This window comes from Micromys minutus (assembly GCF_963924665.1).
Source record: "Micromys minutus genome assembly, chromosome: X".
Lineage (NCBI taxonomy): Eukaryota > Metazoa > Chordata > Mammalia > Rodentia > Muridae > Micromys > Micromys minutus.
This window is the reverse complement of record NC_137970.1, coordinates 79,098,950-79,125,458: the sequence shown is the minus strand read 5'-3', so window position 1 is coordinate 79,125,458 and position 26,509 is coordinate 79,098,950. Positions and strand designations below refer to the sequence as shown.

The 26,509-nt window shown below is 37.4% G+C and overlaps 1 protein-coding gene across 1 annotated transcript in view; it reads right to left on the bottom strand.

Moving 5' to 3' along the window:
• Nucleotides 1–2,582: 2,582 nt before the first annotated feature.
• TBC1D8B (TBC1 domain family member 8B) overlaps nt 2,583–26,509 on the bottom strand; it is a gene marked incomplete at its 5' end in the record, with an annotated part of 91,120 nt that continues 67,193 nt past the window's right edge. Inside the window, 7 exons of the mRNA XM_080909602.1 lie at nt 2,583–3,125; nt 4,531–4,628; nt 10,638–10,694; nt 11,902–11,985; nt 13,811–13,876; nt 14,791–15,031; nt 15,183–15,251. Coding sequence (XP_080765728.1) covers nt 2,733–3,125; nt 4,531–4,628; nt 10,638–10,694; nt 11,902–11,985; nt 13,811–13,876; nt 14,791–15,031; nt 15,183–15,251 — 1,008 coding nt within the window. The 3' untranslated portion in view covers nt 2,583–2,732. The remainder of the gene's footprint in view (nt 3,126–4,530; nt 4,629–10,637; nt 10,695–11,901; nt 11,986–13,810; nt 13,877–14,790; nt 15,032–15,182; nt 15,252–26,509) is intronic.

Below are 26,509 nucleotides of genomic sequence, written 5' to 3'. Positions count from 1 at the left end.
ACACTAAAATAGAGAATAAATGTGTATTGTACTAATTTATTATGCAGCATGAGAAGGGGGAAGTCCTTACACAGTTCTCAGGATCCATTCCGGTCTATGACGGTGTTTGCTGGACTTCAGAAGGGAAAAGCACAACTCCCACATTCCTTTACTGTCATGTTTCCAGGACTTTGATGCTTCTCGAGTCCTGGCTGGTGGAAGCAAGATGGACACTGTGCTTCTGACATCTTTGCTGCTGAAGATGACTGAAGATGTGTGGTTCCTCTGCTGCAATTTAGTCATGAGTGAGTGCATGGGTACTGAAGGGCAAGGAATTAGCATCCATTTACCAGTGAATCACGTTTCTGGAGGTAGCAGGAGTGTTTTCATTCTAATTGTACAAGAATTAGCAACTTTTCTGGTAGCCTGGGAGGGGCATGGTGTAGAAAATTGTTTTTCAAAGTTCAACTAAGCTGGTCCTTCTCATAATGATACAAGCCACTTACTGTCTGGTGATAAACAATTTCCTTTCTGAACTAATTGAGAATGAGTTCTAGATTTCTTGCAGCTAGATCCTAAACTGATACAGAAAGGTACTCTCAAGTGATCTTTCAGTTATGTGTAAGTAAAATGCACAATAAAACAACATTTGGCTTTTTAATAAACATTTTCATATTTAATATAATATATTTTTAATACTTAATTTTATAAAGACAAAGTCATCTTATAACATTTAATGTAAAAGACATAATGCACTGGTCCAGTTTGACACAAGAAAATATTTTGAATATTGTGAATAACTCATTTGCTTAACAAGGCAGCAGTTATAAAACTAGAACGTGTTTCGCTTACTTCTCCTACAGACTCAGAAAATACATTATTGTCTTGCTAACCTTCATTTATAATCTTCTGGAAACTCCAAAAATCTCTTTAGGTAGTTATTTTTAATCAATCTAGACTAAAATACAATATTCGGTAATCTTTACTATTTTGACTCTAAAATAATATCAAAAACTAACAACATATTCTCTTAAGAAAGTATCTGTTGTAAATACAGCTGACAAAATATTCAACAAAGTGTGGATAACAGTGTCTTTGTATACAAGCACAGACCATATGTTTCTCTAGAGCTATTGTATGATTTAACCATCACTGCATTATGGCAGGTGTATGATGGTTCTCACATAAACCATTAAGATTGAAAATTGGGACATATTTTAGCTAATCATTTCTGAGTTGAGGCAGAAAGGCTTAGTTTTAAACTATCTCTTTTAAGTAGTTATTTCCTTGAAAAGACAGCATAATCAAATCTTAAAGACACTACCAGCAATTGACCAAATCCAACTTTGGGATTTTCAAAGACACGTCTGAGAAGTGCTTAACTTAACTGAAAACAGATAAGGTATGGCAACACAGCTAGGCTTTGTTCACAGTACGTTCTTGTGGAAGGTGGACCACACCAATTCCTTCCCGGCAAGGGAGACTTCTCTGGTCACCGTGAAGGAGCACTACCCTTTCATTGTTTTCTTTCTAGCTAAGTCAGAGGCTTGAAATCAAAGTCTAGTGTGAAGACAGCAGCCCCACAAGATGGTTCCTGCCCCATTTCCAAAATCAACTGCTAAATAAATTACTTGTCAAAAATGGTGAAAGATAGGACAGGTCCACATGGTTTGCTTGTTTTTGTTTTGTTCTTTTGAAAGTGCTATTAAAGTCCATATATATTTAAATGGACTGTCATAGAAGAAGAATAAAGCGTGTAAAAATTGCACATCTAAGTGAAACCTTTTTAGGTAGATGCTGGCAATTCTACATAGTACCTTATATTACATGATGTACACTCCATATGCTTGCCAGACTAATACAGCAACTCGATCTTAGTGAAACTATTCCACACTACTTACTATAAATTAAAATACAGTGGGTGAAAATTCAAAACATAAAGCTGGGACATAAGCAACCACAGGCTATTCTGAAACAAAAGCCATAAACAAGGCCACTCTGAGGAATCTGTAGTTATTTCTCAGTCTAACTGAAAGAGATACATAGTCAAGTGAACTGTCTTCTAACCTGTTTTTCAAAATGCTGGCTTTATTTGATTTAAGTCTAAATCTAGTGCTGTTTCCTTTCTAGCAGCCCAGAATTTAGACTTCTTATTTATGTTTATCAGCAATAGATTTAGTAGTGTTAATCACCAAGTGCTCAGTCCTCAAGAACAGAGAATGTAGAAGTTGCTTTTTAAAACCATGTACTATTGTGTTGAATAAAATTAAGTTTTAGAAGTTAATCTTTCAGTTATATAACTCAGAAATCAGGACCCTAAAAGGCAACTTCCTAGATAATTATGGCTACAGTTCTAAAGCCCCGTTTTCTAAAGTGCTTTTTATAGGACTGGGGTGATTTGAAAAAAAAAAGCTTACCAGTATGCCATAACAGCATTATAATACATCACCACCTTTCAAAACACCAGTAATCTCAGGGAAATAGCAGTACAAACTTGTGATTGACTCACTAAAGTGATATAGTGGTGCCCTCTGGTGGTTCCACTGAGCATGTAATCCTGATGATGCTTATCTTGTGACAGAGTGGGAGAATTTTTTAAAGTGCTATTAATACAAAGGAATGAACCATTGTACTTCCGAGTATCATTTTTCTTCTGCCTTGGAGCTCATCAGTAATATGACATATCTCTGAGAAATATTCCCAGGAATCAGGCTGATAGTACAGGCATCTTGGCAAACCTGATTATGCTAGATTTACATCTTGGTTCTAGACCTTAACTGGGAGCTTTTTGCATTTTCTAGCTTGGCTTTTAAATCTAAGGGTCTCTCAAAAAACCTCACCAAGGCTGGTTCATTTAACAGGGAAGCAAGAATCTGCTCGAATGCAAAGGACCACTGATGGTCTTCCCTGGGAGGGGAAGGATCTTTCTTCACACTGCTTTCTGCATTCCCCTCACCGAGTCCAGAATCACAGCCGACACTGGACATTCCTTTGGCTGATGATACTGGGCTATGGAGTTTCCTTCCAACTTCTTCCATCCTGAGCAGAAGGTTGGTTACAATAGCAATGGCTTGATATAGCGACTCTTCTTCAGGGTCCTCGTGAAATAAATTATACAGGGTCTTTGAAAACTGAATAAATTGTGACTAGAAGACAGAAGTTGGAAATAGAATATTTTAACATTAGACTTAGCAAATATAAGTGGAACTCAGATGTGGATATCATCCTGTATAAAATGTATAGTATATAACCATTACCCCAGAACAGAATCCATGATTCCTTTGCTCAAGAAAAGTAAGCATGAACCATGGAAGAACATGCCACTAAAGCCATCTCACACATTGCCTAATCAAAGAATATCATATCCAAACTAATTTCTGGCAGGTTTATTGGCACTAAGCATACTGACTTGCCATGATTATTTAGTGTTGGGTGACAATTTTGGTTATTCAAAATTCCATATTTTTCCTCCATGTAATTCTCATCAACCGATTTTAAGAAAAGGGTTATGGTCTTCATCTGATCTCAAAAGGTTACACTGGGCACTAAACAAAGGTGATTTAATTTTGGGCAACAATGGCTTTTGAGACCTCCCTAGTAGTGAAAGGAATCTAAAACATCCCTTTATATGTGCTTGTCTTTAAAAGCAGACATGGGGCTAAAGTTAAGAAAATCTAGTTTCTCTGCTAACTGTCCCCAGAAAATTCTACATATTCCTATACAATACTTGTCAATTTAAAAGCTATTCAAATTCAAGTGTTCTACAATTCAGTCATCTAGCATTAAAGGTTAATATGTATCAAAAACAGGCACAAATGATATGTTTTATAAAATGTATTATAAAAATGCTTTTCTCCTTCCTTTTGATATTACATTTATAACGAACTTCAATCATTCCTAAAGACTGAAGAATACATATACCATATATTTATTTTTATAAAGGATTTATTTAACTATCAATCTGCAAAGTCCATTAAGACACTTGAAGCTATTTGATAGTTTTTGTTTTTGCAAAGTTCTGGGAAACTTCAGGATGAGAGCATCAATCAGTCTTTTGTTAAAGAATATAAAAACATATGGGAAAAGTATAAAAAGAGATCAATTTAAACCATATCTACACCAGTCCTTAGTATTCCCTATGCAGTATCAACTACAAGATTACTAGGCACTAAAGTGAGATCTATCTTAGTAATTTCTTAGTAACTAGCAATAGATTTGACATCTGGTAGAAAACTAAATGTCTATTCAGCAAATAATTTTTTAATATTGGAAATATGTCCTATGTACAAGATTTCTTATAGAAACACTAAATACACCTAAGTGTTTAAAGTGTAAAATAATTTAAAAAATGTTCACCTTTTTCATGACTACCCTAATCTTATATAGATGATAACCTGCAGATTACTTAACTCTTTTGTAATAGTATGTAAATTAATTTATTTTTCTTTCTTTTGCTTTTGTAATATTGGTGACTGTATCATGCACTCACTTTAATAAGAAAAAAAACACTAAGAATTTTCACTTAGAAAATTGAATTGGAAAAATGAATACCTGATTCATTCTTGGCAAATCTTTAATGTTTTCTTCTTTTTTGAGAAGCTCATCTTGCCACTGACTTAAATAGGCTTGAATATCAATTTTTCCTTTGCCTGAAAGAAATACACAATTTTGTAATGAACAGCTCACTTTTCCCCAAATTTCAAAAAGAATCACTAAAACTGAAAGCTATTTCACCAAGGCAAAAGAGCCTATCTCCTTCAGTCCAGGATACGATCTGAATTTAGCTTTGATCTCATTCACTGGCTTTCTGAACATATTCTCCACTTACATTTAGATCAGTGGTTCTCAACCTGTGGGTTATAACCTCTTCATGGGGGTGTCAAACAACCTTTTCACAGGGGTTACCTAAGACTATTGGAAAACACACATATTTACATTATATTATTACGTTTCATAATAGTAGCAAAAATCACAGTTATCAACTTTTCTTAGGGTTTTACTGCTGTGAGCAGCAGACACCATGACCAATGCAACTCTTAGAAGGACAACATTTAATTGGGTCTGGCTTTCAGGTTCAGAGGTTCAGTCCATTATCATCATGGTTGGAACATGGCAGCATACAGGCAGATCTGCTGTAGAAGGAGCTGAGAGTTCTATATCTTTCTCTGAAGGCTGATAACAGAATATTGGCTTCCAGGTAGCTAGCACAAGGGTCTTAAAGCCCACACCCACAGTGACACACTTCCTTCAACAAGACTATACCTACTCCAACAAGGTCACACCTTCTAACAGTGCCATTTCTTGGGCCAAGCATATTCAAAACACTACATAAAATAATTTTATGGCTGGGAGTCACCATGAGGAACAACTATATTAAAGGGGGACAACATTTTGTCTTAGGGATTTTTTTTTTTGCTGTGAAGAAACACCATGAGCAAAGTAATTCTTAGTAAGGACATTTAATTAGGGCTGGTTTACAGGTTGGGAGGTTCATTCCAGAGGTGGGAAGCATGGAATTATACAGACTTGGTACTGGAAGAGCCAAGAGTTCTACATATTAATCTGAAGGCAGCCAGGAGGAAGCTCTGATTCCTGGGTAGAGCTTGAGCACTAGGGAGTTTGAGCACCAGGAGACCTTAAAGCCTACCTCCCCCCACCCCCACCGCAGTGATGTAAGTCCTCTAAAAGGCCTCCAATAAGGCCACACCTCCTAATAGTGCTTATTCTCATGAGACAAGCATATTCAATCCACCACATTCCACTCTGGCCCCCAGAGCCTCCCCATGGGAGCCATACCTAGCCATAGCATAATGAAAAATACACTTAGTCTAATTACAAAAGTCACCATAGTCTATCACAGTCTCAACAATGTTTAAAAGTCTAATGTTTAAAGTCTCTTCTAAGATTCATACAATCTCCCAACTGTAATCGCCTATAAAATCAAAATCAAAGGGCAGACCACATAGTTCCAACATAACAGGCTCTACATTACCATTCTAAAATGTTATAGTGAGGAAATACTAGATCAATGCAAGACCAAAATCCAGCTGGGAAAAGACCAAACTGCATCTCAGTGCCTGATGTCCAACTCCTACCAGCTTTGTTGACTGCAACACAATTCTTTTTCCTAGGCTGGTTCCACTCCCTGTTAGCAGCTTTCCTTGACAGGTATCACACCGCTCTGGCATCTCTCAGGGTCTCTAAGGCAACTGCAACCCCATAGCTTCTTCTTCCAGGCTCCCCCAAGGGATTTGGTTGCTTCTCCAGCTCTGCACTCCATAGTACTCTAGGCTCTGGTTGACTCCACTCTACTGCTGCTGCTGTTCTTGGTGATCATCTCATGGTACTGGCATCTCCAATACACTGAGGTCTTCTTCTGCAACTAGGTTTCACCAATAGCCTCTCATAGGCTCCTTTCATCGTGCCAAACCTCAACTCCTATGCATGACCCCTTCAGTCCTGGGTCTTCAACTGCAACTGAGGCTACACTGTCACAAGTGGCCTTCCATGGCCTCTAAGAATGCCAAACCTCATCTGCTCTTCATGACTCCTTCATGCCTTCAAAACTAGTCCCACCTGGATGACTCTTACATATTACCAAGTACAGGCACAGCACAAGCCTTGGCTATCTCTGGAACACAGCCTCTTTGTACTCTCAGAAAACACTTCCCAGGTTTCACCCCAGTGATGCTGGTCTCTTTATCACCACTAGTTTCTTAACTCCAGCTAACCAACATCAATTGTCCCAGTAACCTCTTCTACACTGGGCTTTAAAGCCAGAGCTGCAAGGTAGAAGCTGCTGAGTTCTGCTGCTTGCTGGAACTGGAGCATGACCCCCTTGTTCTATTATCTTAGAGATCTGCATGCCTCTATCTCCTAAGTACTAGAATTAAAGGCATATACCACCACTCCTTAACATGAGCTTTTCTTTAACTGGTATTTCCTTTGTACCAGGCTGGCCAGGAACTCACAGACTCTCTTGTCCCTGTCTGCTGGGATTAAAGGTGTGTGCCATCATTTCTGGACCTAAGCATTTCTTTAATTACTTTTCACAAGATCTTTATAAGCATGGCCACTATGCCTCAAGATCTGGATCACAGGTGTGTCCTCCATTTCTGTATTGTAGTTCATTTGAGAACAGAGAATCCATCCCTTGTCAATTTGTCAAATATCTCTTTATGTCCAAATGAAAACAATAACCAGGTCATAATAATACCTGTTATGATATAACTATCCTGCATAAACAATAAACTTAGTTGGATGGAATCTTACCCAGGTCACTACTCCCTTAGTCTGTTTATCTCCTTGAATATAGGATTTCACTCCATTTTACTTCCTGGTGCCCCTTTAATACTTTTTGTTCTTTCCTCTATTACAACTTTATTTTAAAAAAGAGGGATACATATACAGATTTTAAAAGGTATTTTGGCATAACATTATATGAATATCTTTGTCAGTACTTAATTCTTTGAGAGGTTTGATAGCATGCATTGAAATCCCACTAGTTACCATAAGCATAAAGTACATGTAGGACAGAATGTAACATGGAAACAGTTTTCTTGGTGAGTATAGATTAAGCATAATGATCTTTGAATACCAAAAATTCCCACAAGGCTATATTCTTAGCTCTTGGATTATTAGTGATTTAAGGTCTAGGTGTACCACTCTCTGAGAGGGTATTATACACTTATTTTTTTCCTAAGAAAGACTGAGGCTTTCAGTTTTTTTTTTTTTGGGCCTTTGTTTTTCTTGAGCTTCGTATGGCCTCTGAGTTGTTTCTGGGGTGTTCAAAGCTTTCTGGGGTTAGTATCCAATTATCAGTGACTGCATATTATGTCTGTTCTTTTGTGACTGGGTTATCTCACTCAGAATGATATTCTCTAGATGCATCCATTTTCTTAAGAATTTGGTTAAGTCATTGTTTCTGATAGCTGAGTAGTACTCCATTGTGTAAATGTACCATAATTTTTGTATCCATTCATTTACTAAAGGACATATGGGTTCTTTCCAGCTTCTGGCTATTATAAATAGGGCTGCTATGAACATTGTGGTGCCTGTGTCTTTATTGTATGTTGGAACATCTCTGGGGTATATGCCCAGAAGTCAAATAACTGGGTATTCAGGTAGGACTATGCCCAATTTTCTGAGGAATCGCCAGACTGATTTCCAGAGTGGTTGTACCAGTTTACAACCCTACCAACAGTGGGGGAGTGTTCCTCTTTCTCCCCATCCTCACCAGCATCTGCTGTCATCTGAGTTTTGGATCTTGGCCATTCTGATTGGTGTGAGGTGGAATCTCAGGGTTGTTTCGATTTGCATTTTCCTGATGACTAAGGATGTCGAGCACTTCCTTAGATGCTTATCAGCCATTCTTCAATTGAGAATTTTTTGTTTAGCTCTGTATCTCATTCTTTAATAGGATTGTTTGATTCTCTGGTGTCTAACTTCTTGAGTTCTTTGTATACATTGGATATTAGGCCTCTATTAGATGTGGGGTTGGTAAAGATCTTCTCCCAATCTGTTGGCTGCCATTTTGTTTTCTTGACAGTGTCCTTAGCCTTACAAAAACTTTGCAATCTCATTATGTCCCATTTCTTGATCTTTGACATTAGAGCACAAGCTATTGGTATTCTGTTCAGGAAAATTTCCCCTGTGCCTGTGTGTTCTAAGGTTTTCCCTACTTTCTCTTCTAATAGTTTCAGTGTAACTGGTTTAATGTGGAGATCTTTGATCCACTTGCACTTGAGCTTTGTACAAAGAGATAAGAAAGGGTCTATTTTCATTTTTCTACATGCTGACTGCCAGTTGGACCAACACCATTTGTTGAAGAGGCTGTCATTTTCCACTGAATATTTACAGCTCCTTTGTCAAAGATCAAGTGACCATAGGTGTGAGGTTTCATTTTTGTATCTTCTATTCTGTTCCATTGATCAATGTGCCTATCTCTATACCAGTACCATGCAGTTTTTTAACACAATTGCCTTGTAATATAGCCTGAGGTCAGGGATGGTGATTCCCACAGATGTTTTCTTGTCATTGAGGATGGATTTCGATATTTAATACTTGAACCATACATTTAATATGTTTCTATTCAAATGAACATGGTTAAGTCTATCACAGCAATACCAAGCAACTCTTGGTACCAACTTCTTTCTTATGGTTTTGTTGCAGTGAAGAAACATCATGACCAAGGCAACTCTTATAAGGTTAAACATTTAACTGGGTCTGGCTTACAGTTTCAGAGGTTCAGTCCATTATCATCATGGTGGGCACTGTATAGGTAGACTTGGTGCTGGAGCAGCCAAGAAGAGTTCTACAACTTGATCTGAAGTTAGCCAGAGGGAGACTTGAGTCTTTGATTCCACCTTGGGTCGAGATTGAGCACTAGGAGACCCTAAAGCCCAACTGCAGAGTAACAAGTTTTTTAAAAAGGCTACACTTCCTCCAATAAGGCCATACCTCTTACTAGTATTCTTTCTCATGGGACAAACATATTAAAGACACCATAATTTGAAAGGTTGAGAACCACTGATTTAGACCAAAATTTTTACTTTGGGAAACTAGGGGAATAGCAAAAATATGAGCAAAGGGGGGGGGATGATCTATTTAGATCAAAACAGCACGCTTAGACCCTGTGATAAATATTTTGTAGCTACTCATCCATATATTCTATCATTAATATTTTCTATATCCAGTTCTTCACAAGTACATATGGAAGTCATTAATGGTGGCACTTTTTCAAAAACTGAAAACACTGCTTTTTGTTTCATTTGTTTAAAGGGTTCAGTTAAGATGATATTTCTGTGACCTTTAAATTCTTATTTAAATCTTCTTGAAAGCTGGGTAAAATAGTGGTGGAGTTATGTTCAACTAGATCTTCGGGGATTATTTTTAATTAAATGTTTTAAAATGAATGATGAGCTTTGAATGAATAATGTTACAGTCTCTATTAAAATATCAAGTGTGCATACTTTAATCAATATTCTTATACTTCTCTGCATCTTATTTTAAAGAAATATTTCTTAAATTGTCCTGAAATATGAATGTTAATTTTTGGCATCATAGTTTGCAGTGAAAATTTAATAATTGGAAACATATTAAATGTCCATCAGTATTGAGCTAGTGATTGAAAAAAAGTCTTACAATTAAATCATGAAATGTTCTGTTCCCATTAAAAGTCAAAAGAGGAAATGAATAGAGATGAAAAATTACCCATGATATATTACAAAATAAGAAAATAGTACCCAGTAGAACACTGTTTATGGATGTTTTAAAAAGAGATGTCTACATGTTTATGTATAAAAAGAAACAGGTCTGAAAAGGATATAGACAAAAATAATCTAGCCTTTACTTCTGAGTAGGCTTATCTGGGGGTAAGAAAGACTACATAATATCTGAATTCCAGCCATAAACATTACTTAAAATGATAAAAATGAATATGGATCACTTAGTGTTACATTTTTATAACTTCTGAGATAGAAGTATCACAAGAAGAAATGATAAATTGTTATATTAACACGATGAAACTAAAACCTTCATTGGAACAAATCTACAGCCTTTAAAGAACTCTATCATCCCTCCCCCTTTACAGCTATCCCTACTTATAGAATGAATGATTTAATAAATTGAATGATATTCCTAGATTGTTATCGTAGTACCTTTTTCAGGGCTATTTCTTCCCGAATGTGTTTCTTTCTCCTCTGCAGGCTTTGAAACTAAAGGGAAAAGAGGGCAAGTGCACATTGTAAACTGTTTAACATGTATCTTTTAAAAGTAAAGTACTATTTTGTACTTATATGTGTCATTTGCTTCATTTGTAATAGTCTTACAGGGAGAATTTATGTGTGCATGTGTCTATTTGGGTGCTATATGTAAAGTGAGTATTCAAAAACCTCAAAAAGCATCTATTTAATTCTTACAATTCCATATATAAGGGCACTGAGTACAGGAACAAATGGCTTATAAGATTTATAAGCACTATTTTGTACAAAGATTTATAAGCACTTAAGTGTTTTATACCCACCAAAGCAATTATGTTACCTGACCTCCAAACATTAGAATGTAAAGTATTAGAAACATTCATAGTAAAAGAACACTATATACTAATATTAAAAATATCCTAGAGGACAATGCAGCAATACTTGCTTCTGAGTGATAGTTTCTTTATTTGACTACTTTTGAATTAAGTGGTATTATTCTTATTACTGGGAGGAAGGCTCCTCACATAATGGGAGTCTGAAGAGCAAGTCACAAGTCCTAAGGATGGTAACAACCCATTGTGAAATGCCATGCAAGCCATTTGTTCCTGTACTCAGTGCCCTTATATATGGAATTGTAAGAATTAAATAGATGCTTTTTGAGGTTTTTGAATACTCACTTTACATATAGCACCCAAATAGACACATGCACACATAAATTCTCCCTGTAAGACTATTACAAATGAAGCAAATGACACATATAAGTGTGTATTACTTCCAATTTATGTCAGAAAGCACACTCCTATAGCTTTCAATAAGAGCTATGACTTGTAAATCATCAAAGATCTGATTGGTGTCACTGTCTTTTTATCAAAGCATAAACATGATATGCTAGAGCACTAAGATTTAGTTTATAAAATTAAATACAACATATTATATATACTTTCTTTTAAATTTTTTCATAAGAAATTTCAAAACATAAAACTTGTTAACTACAGTCTGATCAGGCTAGTATTTAGAGGCTTTGCTAACTGTTATTGTGGTATCACAAGGTGAAAGTGCAGTGGCTCCAAGTCAGGAAGATCTTTACCAGTGAGCAGTCACCAAGATGTCCTTAGTCCCACCTGCCTGGGAGACTGAGGCAGAAGGATTATTGGAGCTCAATACAGCAAGATGCAACTCAAAAACAACCCAGATTTTGTTAAAAGATTAAAAAAATATTTACCCTGGAGCTGACTGAAATAAAATAATTCTTCTGTTGAAAGTTCATCGCCCTTTGAAGAAGTCTTAGACATCACTTCAGTATAAGCTGAAAACAAATAATCCAAATCACATTTACTATCAACAATGGGCAGAAAAGTAGTTCTTACTGTTCAGACAAGTTAAAGAGTAGAAATTAGATAACATGTGACACAATATAGCTGTGCTCTTTTGTACACCAAGTAAGCATTTGATCACTTCGAGTTCTCTGGTTTCCTTGTGCTGTCTCTCCTTTTTACTGCTTGAGGATATCATATATCCGCACACTCTATCAGATGAAACCCATCTCTTCACTTCCTCTCCTGCAATATTCCCTCTTTCACTACCACTATTCCTTTCTAACTTTATGGGCTCTTTTATTCCATTTGATGCTGAGGGTCATCATACTGGAGCAGGGGAAGCCTACTTTTTAAAAATTTTTAAGTGAATTTCTGAGAGTCATCACACACTGGAACAAAAAACAGAAATCTGCCATTTAGTTATATCCGAACAAAACCTCCGCATGTTTAAAACTCTCGCACTAAACACGAAGCTGGGTGCCTTACTTTGCCTACCAGCTCCTATTTAACAGAAACATAGTTCTTAGTTTATCTTTTTATTCGATTTAATAGTCCTTTTAATGCCTCTACAAAAATACATGAAATGGAAAAATTAAACCTTCAAATGGTAACCTGAACACAATAACAAAAATTATTCTTATTGTTCAGTTATTGTGTGGTTTATCAATTGTTTTTAACGTTGTATTTGTGATTTAATTGTTTGAAGGGGAAAGATGTTTTTAAGTTTTTTTGGTCTGCTAAATAATGATTCCTTGCTGACCTGAAAGACCTTTAAAATTTTTAAAAAGAATCCAGGAAGAGCATTAGACAAATTATGAGGTGCCATTTGATTTTATAAATTACTCAACCCAAGCTACTTTTTGCAATATTTCTTTTTCAGAGTACGAATATGTTGGAAGTAATTTTCTTAGGTCAGTGGAAAGAATTTTATGCGAACTGAAAGGACACAGCAACTCCGGGGAAGTATAGTAGAACAGAAGAAAGATCTGCGGACTCAGGTGGATCTCATATCACCTATGTGATATTTGCCACATACTTGAATCTTTCCAACCACCAGCTTCCTTTTTGTAGAAATTGGAAGGATAACATAATTTTTCAGAGATTGGGAGGCTAAAATATGTAAGTGCATATATTTTATAACATGTATGGTTATGCATGTGTTCATTCATGTGCCCTTGTATGCATGTCGAGCTAAGGTTGACATTGGGTATGAAGTTAATAAGATGACATAGCATATGCTCAACTCCATAGCTTTTGTTCTGCTTCTTTTGTGAGTATTTACTAGACCTGCCATCTGCTCCTATACTTTGAACAATTTGCACCATCTGCAAGTTTGGTAATCTGCCTACAGTGAATCTCTATCCTAATGACAATGATAGCAGAAATTCAACACTGTCATAATATTTCAGTGATACATTAATTTCTTTTACCATTTAAGACACAGCTAGCATGATGACACATGCCTGTTATTCTTGCACTTCTGAGGCTGAGGTCAGCTTAGGATACATATTGAGATGCTATATCAAAACACATATACTGATATATACATATATACATATATGTGTGTATATATAAGAGCCTAATAGGAAACTGAGGATCCACCTGTTACACACAATCTCTCCCATAGATTTTATTTCATCTATAGCTAGATACACACCAGCAAAAATACTTATGATACTACTTGAGGGTTACAATGAAACAATAACTTTGTGTTAAGTGGGTAATTACTTTTTAAGATAGAGTTATCTGTGCAAGATATCTGTTCCAACGGAATGAGCTCTTACTCTACACCCTTACAGGCACTTAAGTTCTTACCTGGAGGAATATGCAGCTTAAAAAGCAGCTTGAGCTTCTCAGTAAAACTTCCATTGTACATTATATCTGTCCAATAAAATTCAAGTAGAAAAATCATGTTATCTAAACATTCAACTGATTTCAACCAAATGATTAAATATCTCTGGTGTGGAAAAGCAGCCAGGAATTAGGATCCAAGACATTATGTTTCTTAAGATAACAATTAAACAAACTGCTCATTCAGTTAGATTCTTTTCTTTCTAACACATAAACAAAACCAGTCCACCAGGGACAGAACATGCTCACTTCACTAGCTCTGGTCTCCCAACCTCACATTTGCCTTTTTCTTTGAACGAGGCTTTACAAGTCATTTGAGGAAAGAGCTGCTCTTCAAGATGACCAGTGAAAAGAAACCATTGCTAGGAGAATATGTCAACCAAAGCAACAAAACCTCCAATATGTCAGCTCTAGGCACAACTCATTAATTTGCTATTTCTGTATTACTTATCTAGGCTATATGGATAGACGTTTACCCCAGGAGAAACCCTTTCTTTGCATCTATATATCTGGTGTGGGGAAATCCTGGACCTTCTCTTCCTGCCTTTTAAATCATTAAAATAGTCACAATGAACAGCTTGCTTCTTTGAGAGGGTTTGGGCAAAAAGAGACCAATATGTGGGGCTGGAGAGAAGGCTCAGTAGCTAAAGGTTCAATTCTCAGCACCAACATCACAGCTCATAAATGTCTGTAGCTCCAGTTCTTAAGGATCTGACACTGTCATACAGACATATGCAGGCTAAACACCAATGAACATAAAATTAAAAAAAAAAACATAAAAAAGGTTTATGCATAGGTCTAGCAACAAACATATGAAAAAGCACCAAAATTACTAGTGAAACATCTGTCTATACTAGCAGTAATAGGCAGCAGTAGAAAACTGTTTTTGGAGGTAGGGAAGATATTTATGCTTTGATTTAGAAAGTTAAAGGACATTAGCCTACCAATTGCAGAGGAGAATTCTTTGAAGTTTATAAGGCAATCAGAGTTCTCATCCAACAATCTGAATGTCCATAAAGCTAGTGAGTCTCTGTTTGCAGAATGAGCCCAGGGACTCAACAAGTGATACAGCACTCTGAATTGCTGGCAGTCAATCTGATACTGTTCCAAATATGACAGGCTGGGGTCATGATGCTTCAATCCTGGACAACTCAAATACCAATAACAAGATATAAACAGCTCTTTCTATCAAAAACAAATAAAAAAGGAAGATCATTAAATCACAAAAGTAAAAGATTTCTTTTAAACATGTCCATTAAAACATAAAAACATTTAGGAGTAATTGTGATAAAATTCTGCTAAAAGATTGGTTTTCATTACAGAGGAACAACCATACCTTAAAAATGACATAAAGTTCATCCAATTCCTGAAGGCTCATTTTCACATCTTGTGATACAACACGCAGCTTTAAAAAAGATTAACAACAAATTAGACTTTAGCATTTCTCTTTAGAAACTCTCTCCATGAATTCATTCCAAGGTTCCCTCTCCTAGGAGAAAAAAATTTTTTTAAATCTACGCATCAATTTTTACTGCAGCTCTATTCATCATAGCCAAGTTAGCTCTTGATATTTTTAACTGTTGAATTAACATTGTGTTTCTGATATAAATACGATTTTACTTCATTGCAGACATTATATAGTGTTATTTATTATATAGTTTATTTATTATCACCTTGTTAATTAATTGAAAAGGTAAAATACATTTTAGTGTAATAAAAGTAACAAATAAACATCAATGAGAAAAAAGCATAATATATAGACTGGCAAAATGGCTGAGTGGATAGAGACTCATGACCTGTGCTCAACTGCAGGGACCCATGTTGAGAGAACCGGATGTCATAATTCGTACTCTTGCTTCCATATGGATGTTACACCCACAAACAAATAAGTATAATAAAAAAATAAAGAGGACAATATATAAAGATAGATATGGAAGTCACTGCGGTATTCATTATATAGAATGAGATAAATAGAGGCAAAATAGATAACTGTCTTGGGAAATATGTTACCAAAATAAACTCAAATGTGCAAAACAATTGAATAAACAAAACAGAAATGATAGGCAAAGAGCTAACCATCATCAGAAGCCAGCAGACCCAAAAGGATTTCTAGTCTTGTTTTCTCAAATTTTCTATGTAAGGAAAAGTACTCCAGAGCATAGAAAAATATGACTTTACTACAAAATCTATTATGTAACATAAGCAAAACTGATATAAAAATTTACATTCACGAAAAAGAAAATCTTATCTGTGTGTGGCAGCAGACACCAACGTTTGAGAGACAAGAATAGGTAGCTCGTTGTGAGCTTCAGGGCAGTCTGGTCTACATAGTAAGCTCCAGGCTAGCTAGGGCTATATAATGAGATGAAGCCTCTAAAAAAGCAAAAGAAATTCTGAAATCAATGTATTTTAACACAGCTGCAAAGAACCTTGCTAAACTATTTAAATTATCAAAACAGAACATGAATAAATATTTTAGCCAAATAAGATTCATTCGAAAATGCAATGGAATTCTAAAAATTTGTTAACAATATTTATAAATTAATAAAGTGAAAAGCCACACAATCTCAAGACATGAACATCATTCTCTCATAGTTAACATTATAAATTAAAAAAAATAATCGTTCTAAATTCCAAATTGTTCTAATTTTAAATTACAATTTTGTGTGTGCTTAGCAAACACTCTACTATTACCTTTCAATCTAGAAACTTAATAAAATGTCCTTAGTTTAATAAAGGACATCCTCCAAAAATCAATAGTAATAAAATATGAGAGTCATCTCTATTAAATTTAGAAATAAGACTAAAGGGCCTACTTCTGCTATTATTCAATTTATTCAATTTCTTCCTAAAAACAGAAAAAAGAGTACATGTATTAGGAAGGGTCAACACTCCTGGTACTGGAAATTACACACTCTTTGTTTGGGATACCAAAAAAAAAAAAAAAAGCTAAGTGAAAAATAGTACAATGAGTATGTCAGTGCTGTAGCTGCAACAAATGCAAGAGACCCAAATCAAGAGCTTTTGCATTTAAGCCAATAAATAATTAGAAAATGTAAAGAAACAAATCTCATTCATTTAAGACCTATGTGGTACTTAGCTTTATGTCAAATTGGCTCAAGCTAAAGTCATCAGAGAGGAGGAAAGCCCAATTGAGAAAATGTCTCCTTAAATCAGGCTGTAGGCAGCCAAGCCAGTAGGATATTTTCTTAACTAGTGATTGATAGGAGAGGGTTCAGCCCACTGTGGGTGGGGATATCCCTGAGCTGGTGGTCTCAGATTTCAGAAGAAAGCAGGCTGAGCAATCCACAAGCCAATCCAAGCCAGCACACAGTATTCCTCTATGGCCACTGTATCAGCTTCTTCCTGCCCTGACTTTCTTGGATGATAGACTGTGAAAGTGTTAATAGAAATAATCCCTTTCCTCCTCAAACTGCCTTTGTTCATGGTGTTCTGTCTCAGCAACAGAAACCCTCAGGAAGATAATGTACAGGATCAAAGCCATAAATGTTTGCTAAAGGACACGGGAAAAGTCAGATAACTACAGTGAACATTAAAAAGAAAAAACCCAACACTGGAGTGCTCTCACTCCCGCATTGTTGGTGAGTTTGCAGGCTGTACACCCACTCTGGAAATCAGCCTGGCGGTCCCTCAGAAAATTGGACATAGTCCTACCTGAGAACCCAGCTATACCACTTCAGTGCATATACGCAAAAGAAGTTCCAACATATAACAAGGACACCTGCCCCACCATGTTCATAGCAGCCTTATTTATAATAACGAGAAGCTGGAAAGAACCCAGATGTCCTTCAACAGAAGAATGGATACAGAAAATGTGGAAAATTTATACAATGGAATACTACTCAGCTATTGTAATGGCTGGTTTTGTGTCAACTTGACACAAGCTGGAGTTATCATAGAGAAAGGATCCTCAGTTGAGGAAATGCCTCCATGAGATCCAGCTGTAAGGCATTTTTCCCAACTAGTGATCAAGGGGGGAGGGCCCAGCCCATTGTGGGTGGTGCCATCCCTAGGCTGGTAGAACTGGGTTCTGTAAGAAAGCAGGCTGAGCAAGCCAGGGAAGCAAGCCAGTAAGTGACCTCCCTCCATGGCCTCTGCATCAGCTCCTGCTTCCTGACCTGCTTGAGTTCCAGTTCTGACTTCCTTTGGTGATAAACAGCAATGTGGAAGTGTAAACTGAATAAACCCTTTCCTCCCCAACTTGTTTCTCGGTCATGATGTTTTGTGCAGAAATAGAAACCCTGACTAAGACAGCTATTAAAAACTACGACTTCATAAAATTCTTTTGCAAATGGATGGAACTAGAAAATATCCTGAGTGAGGTAACCCAATCACAAAAAGACACGCATTGTATGCACTCACTCATTAGTGGATACTAGCCCAAAAGCTTGGATTACCCAAGATACAATTTACAGACCACATGAAGCTCAAAAAGAAGGAAGACCACAGTGCAGATGCTTCATTCCTTCTTAGAAGGGGAAACAAAAATATTCACAGGAAGAAATACTCAGATAAAGTTGGAAGCTGAGATTGAAGCAAAGGCCATCCAGAGACTGCCCCTCCTGAAGATCCAGCCCATATACAGCCACCAAATCAGACAATATTGCTGATTACAAAAAAAAAAAAGTTCATGCTGACAGGAGCCTGATATAGCTGTCTCCTGAGAGGCTCTGCCAGATCATGACAAATACAGAGACAGATGCTCTCAGCCAACCATTGAACTGAGAACAGGGTTCCCAATGGAGGAGTTAGAGAAAGGACTGAAAGAGCCAAAGGTGTTTGCAACCCCATAAGAACAACAATACCAAGCAACTAGGGACTAAACCACTATCCAAAGAGCATACCTGGAGGAACCATGGGTCCAACTGCATATGTAGCAGAGGATGGCCTTGTTTGTCATCAATGGGAATAGTAGCCCTTGTTCCTGCCAAGGCTGTATACCCCAGTGTAGGGGAATGTCAGGGCAGGGAGGTGGGAGGGGGGCACCCTCACAGAAGTAGGGGGTAGGGATAGGGAGTTTATGGAGGGGAAACCAGGAAAGGGGATAATATTTGAAATGTAAATAAAATATATCCAATAAGAAAAGGAAAAAAAAAAGAAAATAAAGTGAATCATAAAAGGAAAAAAAGAAAAAGAAACCAAAGAGTCAAGCAAAGTGTTTACTTGGGTAGTCCGGTAAGGCTGGGTTTGAACACTGACTTATTCATTGCCACGGACCTGTATCAGCATGTCTGGGTAGGCATTAAGATGGGATTAATAATGAAAGGTTCAGTTCTAGTAGATTTCTCAACTTACTCTTTCTTTTTCATTTGTTTATTTTTTTCTTACTTATGCTTTAACTTTCCATAATAAGCATTCTACTTTTGGGGGGCGGGGTTTTTCTGTGTAGCCTTGGCTGTCCTAGAACTTGCCTGGCCTCAAACTCAGAGATTCACCTGCCTCTGCCTGCTGAGTGCTGAGATTAAAGGTGTGCACCACCACTGCCAGGCTCCTTTTGTTACTTTTGAATCCTAATCTCCTGGGAGGTGAAGAAATGGCTCAGTGGTTAAGACTGCATACTACTCTGGCTAAGAATCCAAGTTTGATTTCAAACACCCATGCTGGGGGATTCACAACTTCCCATAACTCCAGCTCCAGAAAGCAATCCAATAACTCTGACTTTTAAAGTATGTACTCCATACTCACAGGAGCATGAGAACACACACATACACACACAGAATTAAAAAAAACACTTTTTAAGTGTCTGTAAGGCATATACGCATAGAACATATGTGTGCCATACCTATGTGCATACATGCAAACAGACTCATGTGTGTACACAGACATACCAACATACACACAGACTCTAAGCTGCATACTAGACTAGCTTAAGCATTAAATGGAAGACCATCAGAATAGATGAAAAGGTCTTCCTTTAATAATCTTGGGCTGGAACAAGGTCTGAAGAGGTTTTTTGCTTGAATCTGATACATCTATGGGTATACTTTCACACTAGGGGCTTTTCTTTGCTACTTGTTTGTTTGCTGAGACAAAATCTCAGTATGTAGTTGGTCTGGAACTTTCTGTATAGACCAGGATGCCTAGAATTCCCAGAGATCCACCTGCCTCTGCCTCCTGAGTGCTGGGATTAAAGGTGACTACCAAGATGAATTTTGTTTTTAACAGAGTCCTTTGCTTCCCGAGTGCTGGGATTCAGACCTGCTATAGAGCACCTGGCTTCTTAGTGGCTATTGATCATGCCACTCCTTCTGTCTCCATAGCCTCAATATTTTGATATTGGTTAAACCCTTTAGAAACTATGTGAAAATAAAAAAATTGAACATTAAATAAAAGAAAAGACAATTTAATAGTTTTCAGATAATAAATGGTTTTAGTTAAAAAATATTAATACTAGAGGCCAAGCCGGGTCTCCACCATCAGACTCAGGGCCTGCCCACAGAGACCTGAGCACCCAGAAGAGCCTCACAAGCACTCTCCCACCTGAGCCCACAGGTGAGCCTCCCACTCCCCCCCACACTGGGGAGAAACTGCTCAGAACTCTCAGGGTACAGGTAGCATGGTGCTCTCTGGGAGCAGGTATATTCCTGCCCAGAAACAGAGCCAGGTCACCACCATCAGGTTTGCCGACAGACTGCTAAGCAACCAGAAGAGCCACAGAAGCTTCTCCCACCCGAGACCATTAACATAGACCATGGTCACCACAATCAGAACTCACTGCTTTCCCCCAAAGAGCAGAGCAATCTCCCTCCTGAGCCCATGGGCCCTCAGACCCACAGGAGAGACAAACTCCAGTCAGAGACAACAAGATCACCTAACATCACAGACAACAAGATGGCAAGAGGCAAGTGCAAGAACCTAAGCAATGGAAACCAAGACAAATATCAGAACTGAGTTCTCCCATCAGAGCAAGTAGTGGATTTCCCAACACACCAGAAAAACAAGACAAGGACTTAAAATCATACTTCATGACAATGAGGAAGGTCCTCAAGAAGCACATGCATAACTCTCTTAAGTAATTACAGAAGAACACACATAAACAAGTAAAAGCCCTTAAAGAGGAATCACAAAAATCACTTAAAGAGCTACAAGAATACAAAACCAAACAGGAGAAGGAATTGAAAATGGAAATAGAAACAATAAAGAAATCACAAAAAGAGACAACCCTGAAGATAGAAAACCTAGGAAAGAAACCAGGAGTCATAGATGCAAGCATCAAAAACAGACTACAAGAGATGGAAGAGAGGATCTCAGGGGCCGAAGACAACATAGAAAATATTGACACAACATTTCAAAGAAAATTAAAAAATCAAAAAGCTCCTAACCCAAACCATCCACAATATCCAGGACACAATGAGAAGATCAAACCTAAGGATATTAGGTGTAGAATAGACTCCCAAATAAAAGTCCCAGTAAATATCTTCAAAAAAATCATAGAAGAAAACTTCTCTAACCTTATGAACGAGATGACCATGAACATACAAGAAGCCTACAGAACTCCAAATAGATTAGGCAATAAAAAAAATGCAAAAAACATCATCCCGACACATAATAGTCAAAATGCTGAATGCTCAAAAAACAAAAAAAGAGAAAAAATACTAAAAGCAGTAAGGGAAAAAGGACAAGTAACATGTAAAGGTAGACAGATGAGAATTATATCAGACTTCTCAACAGAGACTATGAAAGCTAGAAGATCCTGGACAGACATCTTACAGACCATAAGAGAACACAAGTGTCAACCCAGACAATTATATCCAGCAAAACTCTCAATTACCATAGATGGAGCAACCAAGATATTCCAGGAAAAGAACAAATTTACACAATCTCTGTCCAAAAATCAAGCTCTACAAAGGATAATAGATGGAAAGCTCCAACACAAGGAGGGAAACTACACCCTAGGAAAAGCAAGAAAATAATCTTGCAAGAAAACCAAAAGAAGAAAAGCACACAAACATAATTCTCCCACTAACAACAAAAATAACAGAAACAACATTCCTATTCCTTAATATCTCTTAACATCAATGGACTTAATTCTCCAATAAAAAGACATAGACTATAAGACTGGATATGTAAACAGGATCCAGCATTTTGCTGCATACAGGAAACTCATCTCAGTGAAAAAGACAGACACTACCTCAGAGTAATAGGCTAAGGAAAATCTTCCATGCAAATGGTCCCAAAAAACAAGCTGGAGTAGCTATTCTAATATCAAATAAAATATATTTTCAACCAAAAGTTATCAAAAAGATAAGGAAGGACACTTTTTACTCATTGAAAGAAAAAATCTATCAAGATGACCTCTCAATCCTGAACATCTATGCTCCAAATACAAGAGCAACCACATTCATAAAAGAAACCTTACTAAAGCTTAAATCATATACTGTACCACACACAATAATAGTGGGAGACTTCAACACCCCATTCTCATCAATGGACAGATCATGGAGACAGAAACTGAACAGAGACACAGTCAACCCAGCAGATGTTATGAACCAATAGGATTTAACAGACATATATAGAACATTTCATCCTAAAACAAAAGAATACACCTTCTTCTCAGCACCTCAAGGTACCTTCTCCAAAATTGGCCATATCATTGGTTACAAAACAGGCCTCAACAGATATAAGAAGATTGAGATACTCCCATGCATCCTATCAGATCACCATGGACTAAGGCTGGTCTTTAATAACAACAAAAACAACAAAAATCCCATATATGAACAATGCTCTATTCAATGATAGCATGGTCAAAGAAGAAATAAAGAAAGAAATTAAGGATTTTCTAGAATTTAACAAAAATGAAGACATAACATACACAAACTTATGGGATGCAATGAAAGCAGTACTAAGAGGAAAACTCATAGCTCTGAGCGCCTCCAAAAGGAAACTGGAGAGAGCATACACTAGCAACTTGACAGCACAGCTGAAAGCTCTAGAACAAAAAGAAGCAGATACACCCAAGAGGAGTAAACAGCAGGAAATAATCAAACTCAGAGCAGAAATCAACCAAATAGAAACAAAGAGAACCATATAAAGAATCAACAAAACCAGGAGCTGGTTCTTTGAAAAAAAATCAAGATTGATAAACCCTTAGCCAGACTAACTAGAGGGCACAGAGCGAGTATCCAAATTAACAAAATCAGAAATGAAAGGGGAGACATAACAACTGAAACTGAGAACCTCAAGAAGTCATCAGATCCTACTACAAAAGCCTATACCCAACAAAATTGGAAAATCTACAGGAAATGGGCAATTTTCTAGACAGATACCAGGTACCAAAGTTAAATCAGTCACATAATCCCTAAAAAATAGAAGCAGCCAGCAGGCCCATCAAAAGACTCCCAAGCAAAAACAAACAAACAAACAAACAAACAAACAACCCCCCCCCCACAAAACCAGATGGGTTCAGTGCAGAATTCTATCAGACCTTCATAGAAGATCTACTCCAAACTATTCCACAAAATAGAAACAGAAGGAACACTACCCAACTCATTCTTCAAAGTCACAATCGTTCTCATACCTAAACCATACAAAGATCCTACAACAAAAGAGAACTTCAGACCAATTTCCCTCATGAACATTGATGCAAAATACTCAGTAAACTTGCAAACCGAATCCAAGCACACATCAAAACAATCATTCACCATGATCAAGTAGGCTTCATCCCAGGGATGCAGGGATGATTCAATATATGGAAATCCATCAATGTCATCCACTCAAAGAAACTCAAACTCAAAGAAAAAAAAACACACAATCATCTCACTAGATGCTGAGAAAACATTTGACAAAATCCAACACACCATCATGTTAAAAGCCTTAGAAATATCAGGAATTCAAGGTCCGTACCTAAACATAATAAAAGCAATATACAGCAAACCAATAGCCAACATCAAACTTAATGGTGAGAAACTTGAAGCAATGCCACTAAAATCAGGGGCTAGACAGGGCTGCCCCCTTTCTCCCTACCTATAGTACTAGAAGTCCTGGCCAGAGCAATTAGACAGCAAAAGGAAATCAAAGGGATACAGGTTAGAAAGGAAGAAGTCAAAATATCACTATATGCTGATGATACAATAGCATACATATGTTGAATGAGTTAAAATTTAAGTTGGACCCACTAACCCTGCCTTGAGGACAAGTATGTCTCAAGGCTAAGAATAAAATAACATGTTAAAAGAAATGGCCCAACCCCAGACCATCTGGACTCGATAAGGTCTGGCTCTGCAGTCCTGAGAAAAACAAGTTCAAGGTCAGTGTGCCCCAAAATAGAGTGGCCTAGAGTTGAATTGTGTCCAAATGGACAGAGTGTGCCAATTTGAATGAACCAATGAAATTGTTATGTGCCTGTTGCTAACTGCTTATGTAATTTTCCCTATAAATATTTCTCCCCATTTGAGTTCGGGGTTGACTCCTCTATCTCCTGTGTGAGATGTGGAGTCATCCACAGAGCTCTGATCTCCTGAATAAACCTCTTGCCTGATGGCAGCAATATAGGCTCTTTGTGAGTTCTTGGGTTCGAGTTTCCTGGTACTTGAATGAGGGGCTTCCCCAATTTGGGGGTCTTTCAATGTGACCCCAAAAATTCCACCAGAGAACTACTACAGCTAATAAACAACATCAGCAAACTGGCAGGATAGAAAATTAACTCAAACAAATCAGTAGCCTTCCTCTACTCAAAGGATAAACAGGCTGAAAAAGAAGTTAGAAAATCAACACCCTTCACAATAGTCACAAAGAATATAAAATACCTTGGTGTAACATTAAGCAAGAAAAGGATCTGTATGACAAGAACTTCAAATCTCTGAAGAAGGAAATTAAAGAAGATCTCAGAAGATGAAAAGATCTCCCATGTTCATGGACTGGAAGGATCAACATTGTAAATATGGCCATCTTACCAAAAGCAATCTACATATTCAATGCAATCCCCATCAAAATTCCAACTCAATTTTTCATAGAGTTGGAAAGAGCAATTTTCAAATTCATCTGGAATAACAAAAAATCTGGGATAGCAAAAATATATTCTCAACAATAAAAGAAATTCCAGGGGAATTACCATTCCTGACCTCAAGCTATATTACAGATCAATTGTGATAAAAACCACATGGCATTGGTACAGAGATAGGCACGTAGATCAATGGAAAAGAATTGAAGACCCAGTAATAAACCCACACACCTATGGTCACTTGATCTTTGACAAAGGAGCTGTAAACATTCAATGGAAAAAGGACAGCCTATTTAACAAATGGTGCTGGTCCAACTGGCACTCAGCCTGCAGAAGAATGAAAATAGACCCTTTCTTATCTCCTTGTACAAAGCTCAGGTGCAAGTGGATCAAAGATCTCCACATAAAATCAGGTACACTGCAAATATTAGAAGAGATATGGGGAAGAGTTTAGAACACATAGACACAGGGGAAAATTTATGTTCTAAGATCAAGAATCGACAAATAGGACCTCATGATACTGCAAAGTTTCTGTAAGGCTAAGGACACTGTCAAGAAGACAAAACGGCTGCCCACAAACTGGGAAAGGATCTTTATCAATCCTACATCTGATAGAGGTCTAATATCTAATATATACAAAGAACTCAAGAAGTTAGACCTCAGAAAATCAAATAATTCTATTAAAAAATGGCTTACAGAGCTAAACAAAGAATTCTCAACTGAGGAATACCGAATGGCCGGTCCAGAAGCACCCCCAAAAATGTTCAACATTCCTATTCATCAGGGAAATGCAAATCAAAACAACCCTGAGATTCTATCTCATACCAGTCAGAATGGCCAAGATCAAAAACTCAGGTGACAGCAGATGCTGGACAGGATGTGGAGAAAGAGGAACACTCCTCCACTGTTGGTGGGGTTGTAAACTGATACAACTACTCTGGAAATCTGTCTCGAGGTTCCTCAGAAAACTGGACATAGTACTATCTGAGGACCTAGCTATACAACTCCTGGGCATATACCCAAAAGAAGCTCCAAAATCTAACAAGGACACATGCTCCACCACGTTCATAGCAGCCCTATTTATAATAGCCAGAAGCTAGAAATAACCCAGATGTCCTTCAACAGAGGAATGAATAAAAATTGTGGTACATTTAAACAACGGAATACTACTTATCTATTAAAAACAATGACTTCATGAAATTCCTAGGCAAATGGATGGAGCTTGAAGCTGTCATTCTGAGTGAGGTAACATAGTCATAAGAGAACACTCATGGTATGCACTCACTGATAAGCAGATACTAGCCCAAAAAGCTCGGAATAACCAAGAAACAATTCACAGAAATTATGAAGCTCAAAGAGAAATAAGGCCAGAAGTGGATGCCTCAGTCCTTCTTAGAAGGGAGAACAAAATACTCATGGAAGGAAATAATGGGACAAATAGAGGAGCAGGGCTTGGAGAAAAGATCATCCAGAGACTGCCTCACCTGGGGATCCATTCCATATGCAGCCACTAAACCCAAGCTGATGCCAATTTGTGCTTACTGGCAGAAGTCTGATATGGATGCCTCCTCAGAGGCTCTGCCAGAGCCATACTGATACAGAGGAGGATGCTTGCAGCTAACCATCAAACTGAACACAGGGACCCCAATGGAGGAGCTAGAGAAAAAACTGAAGGAGTTGAAAGGGTTTGCAACCCCATGGGA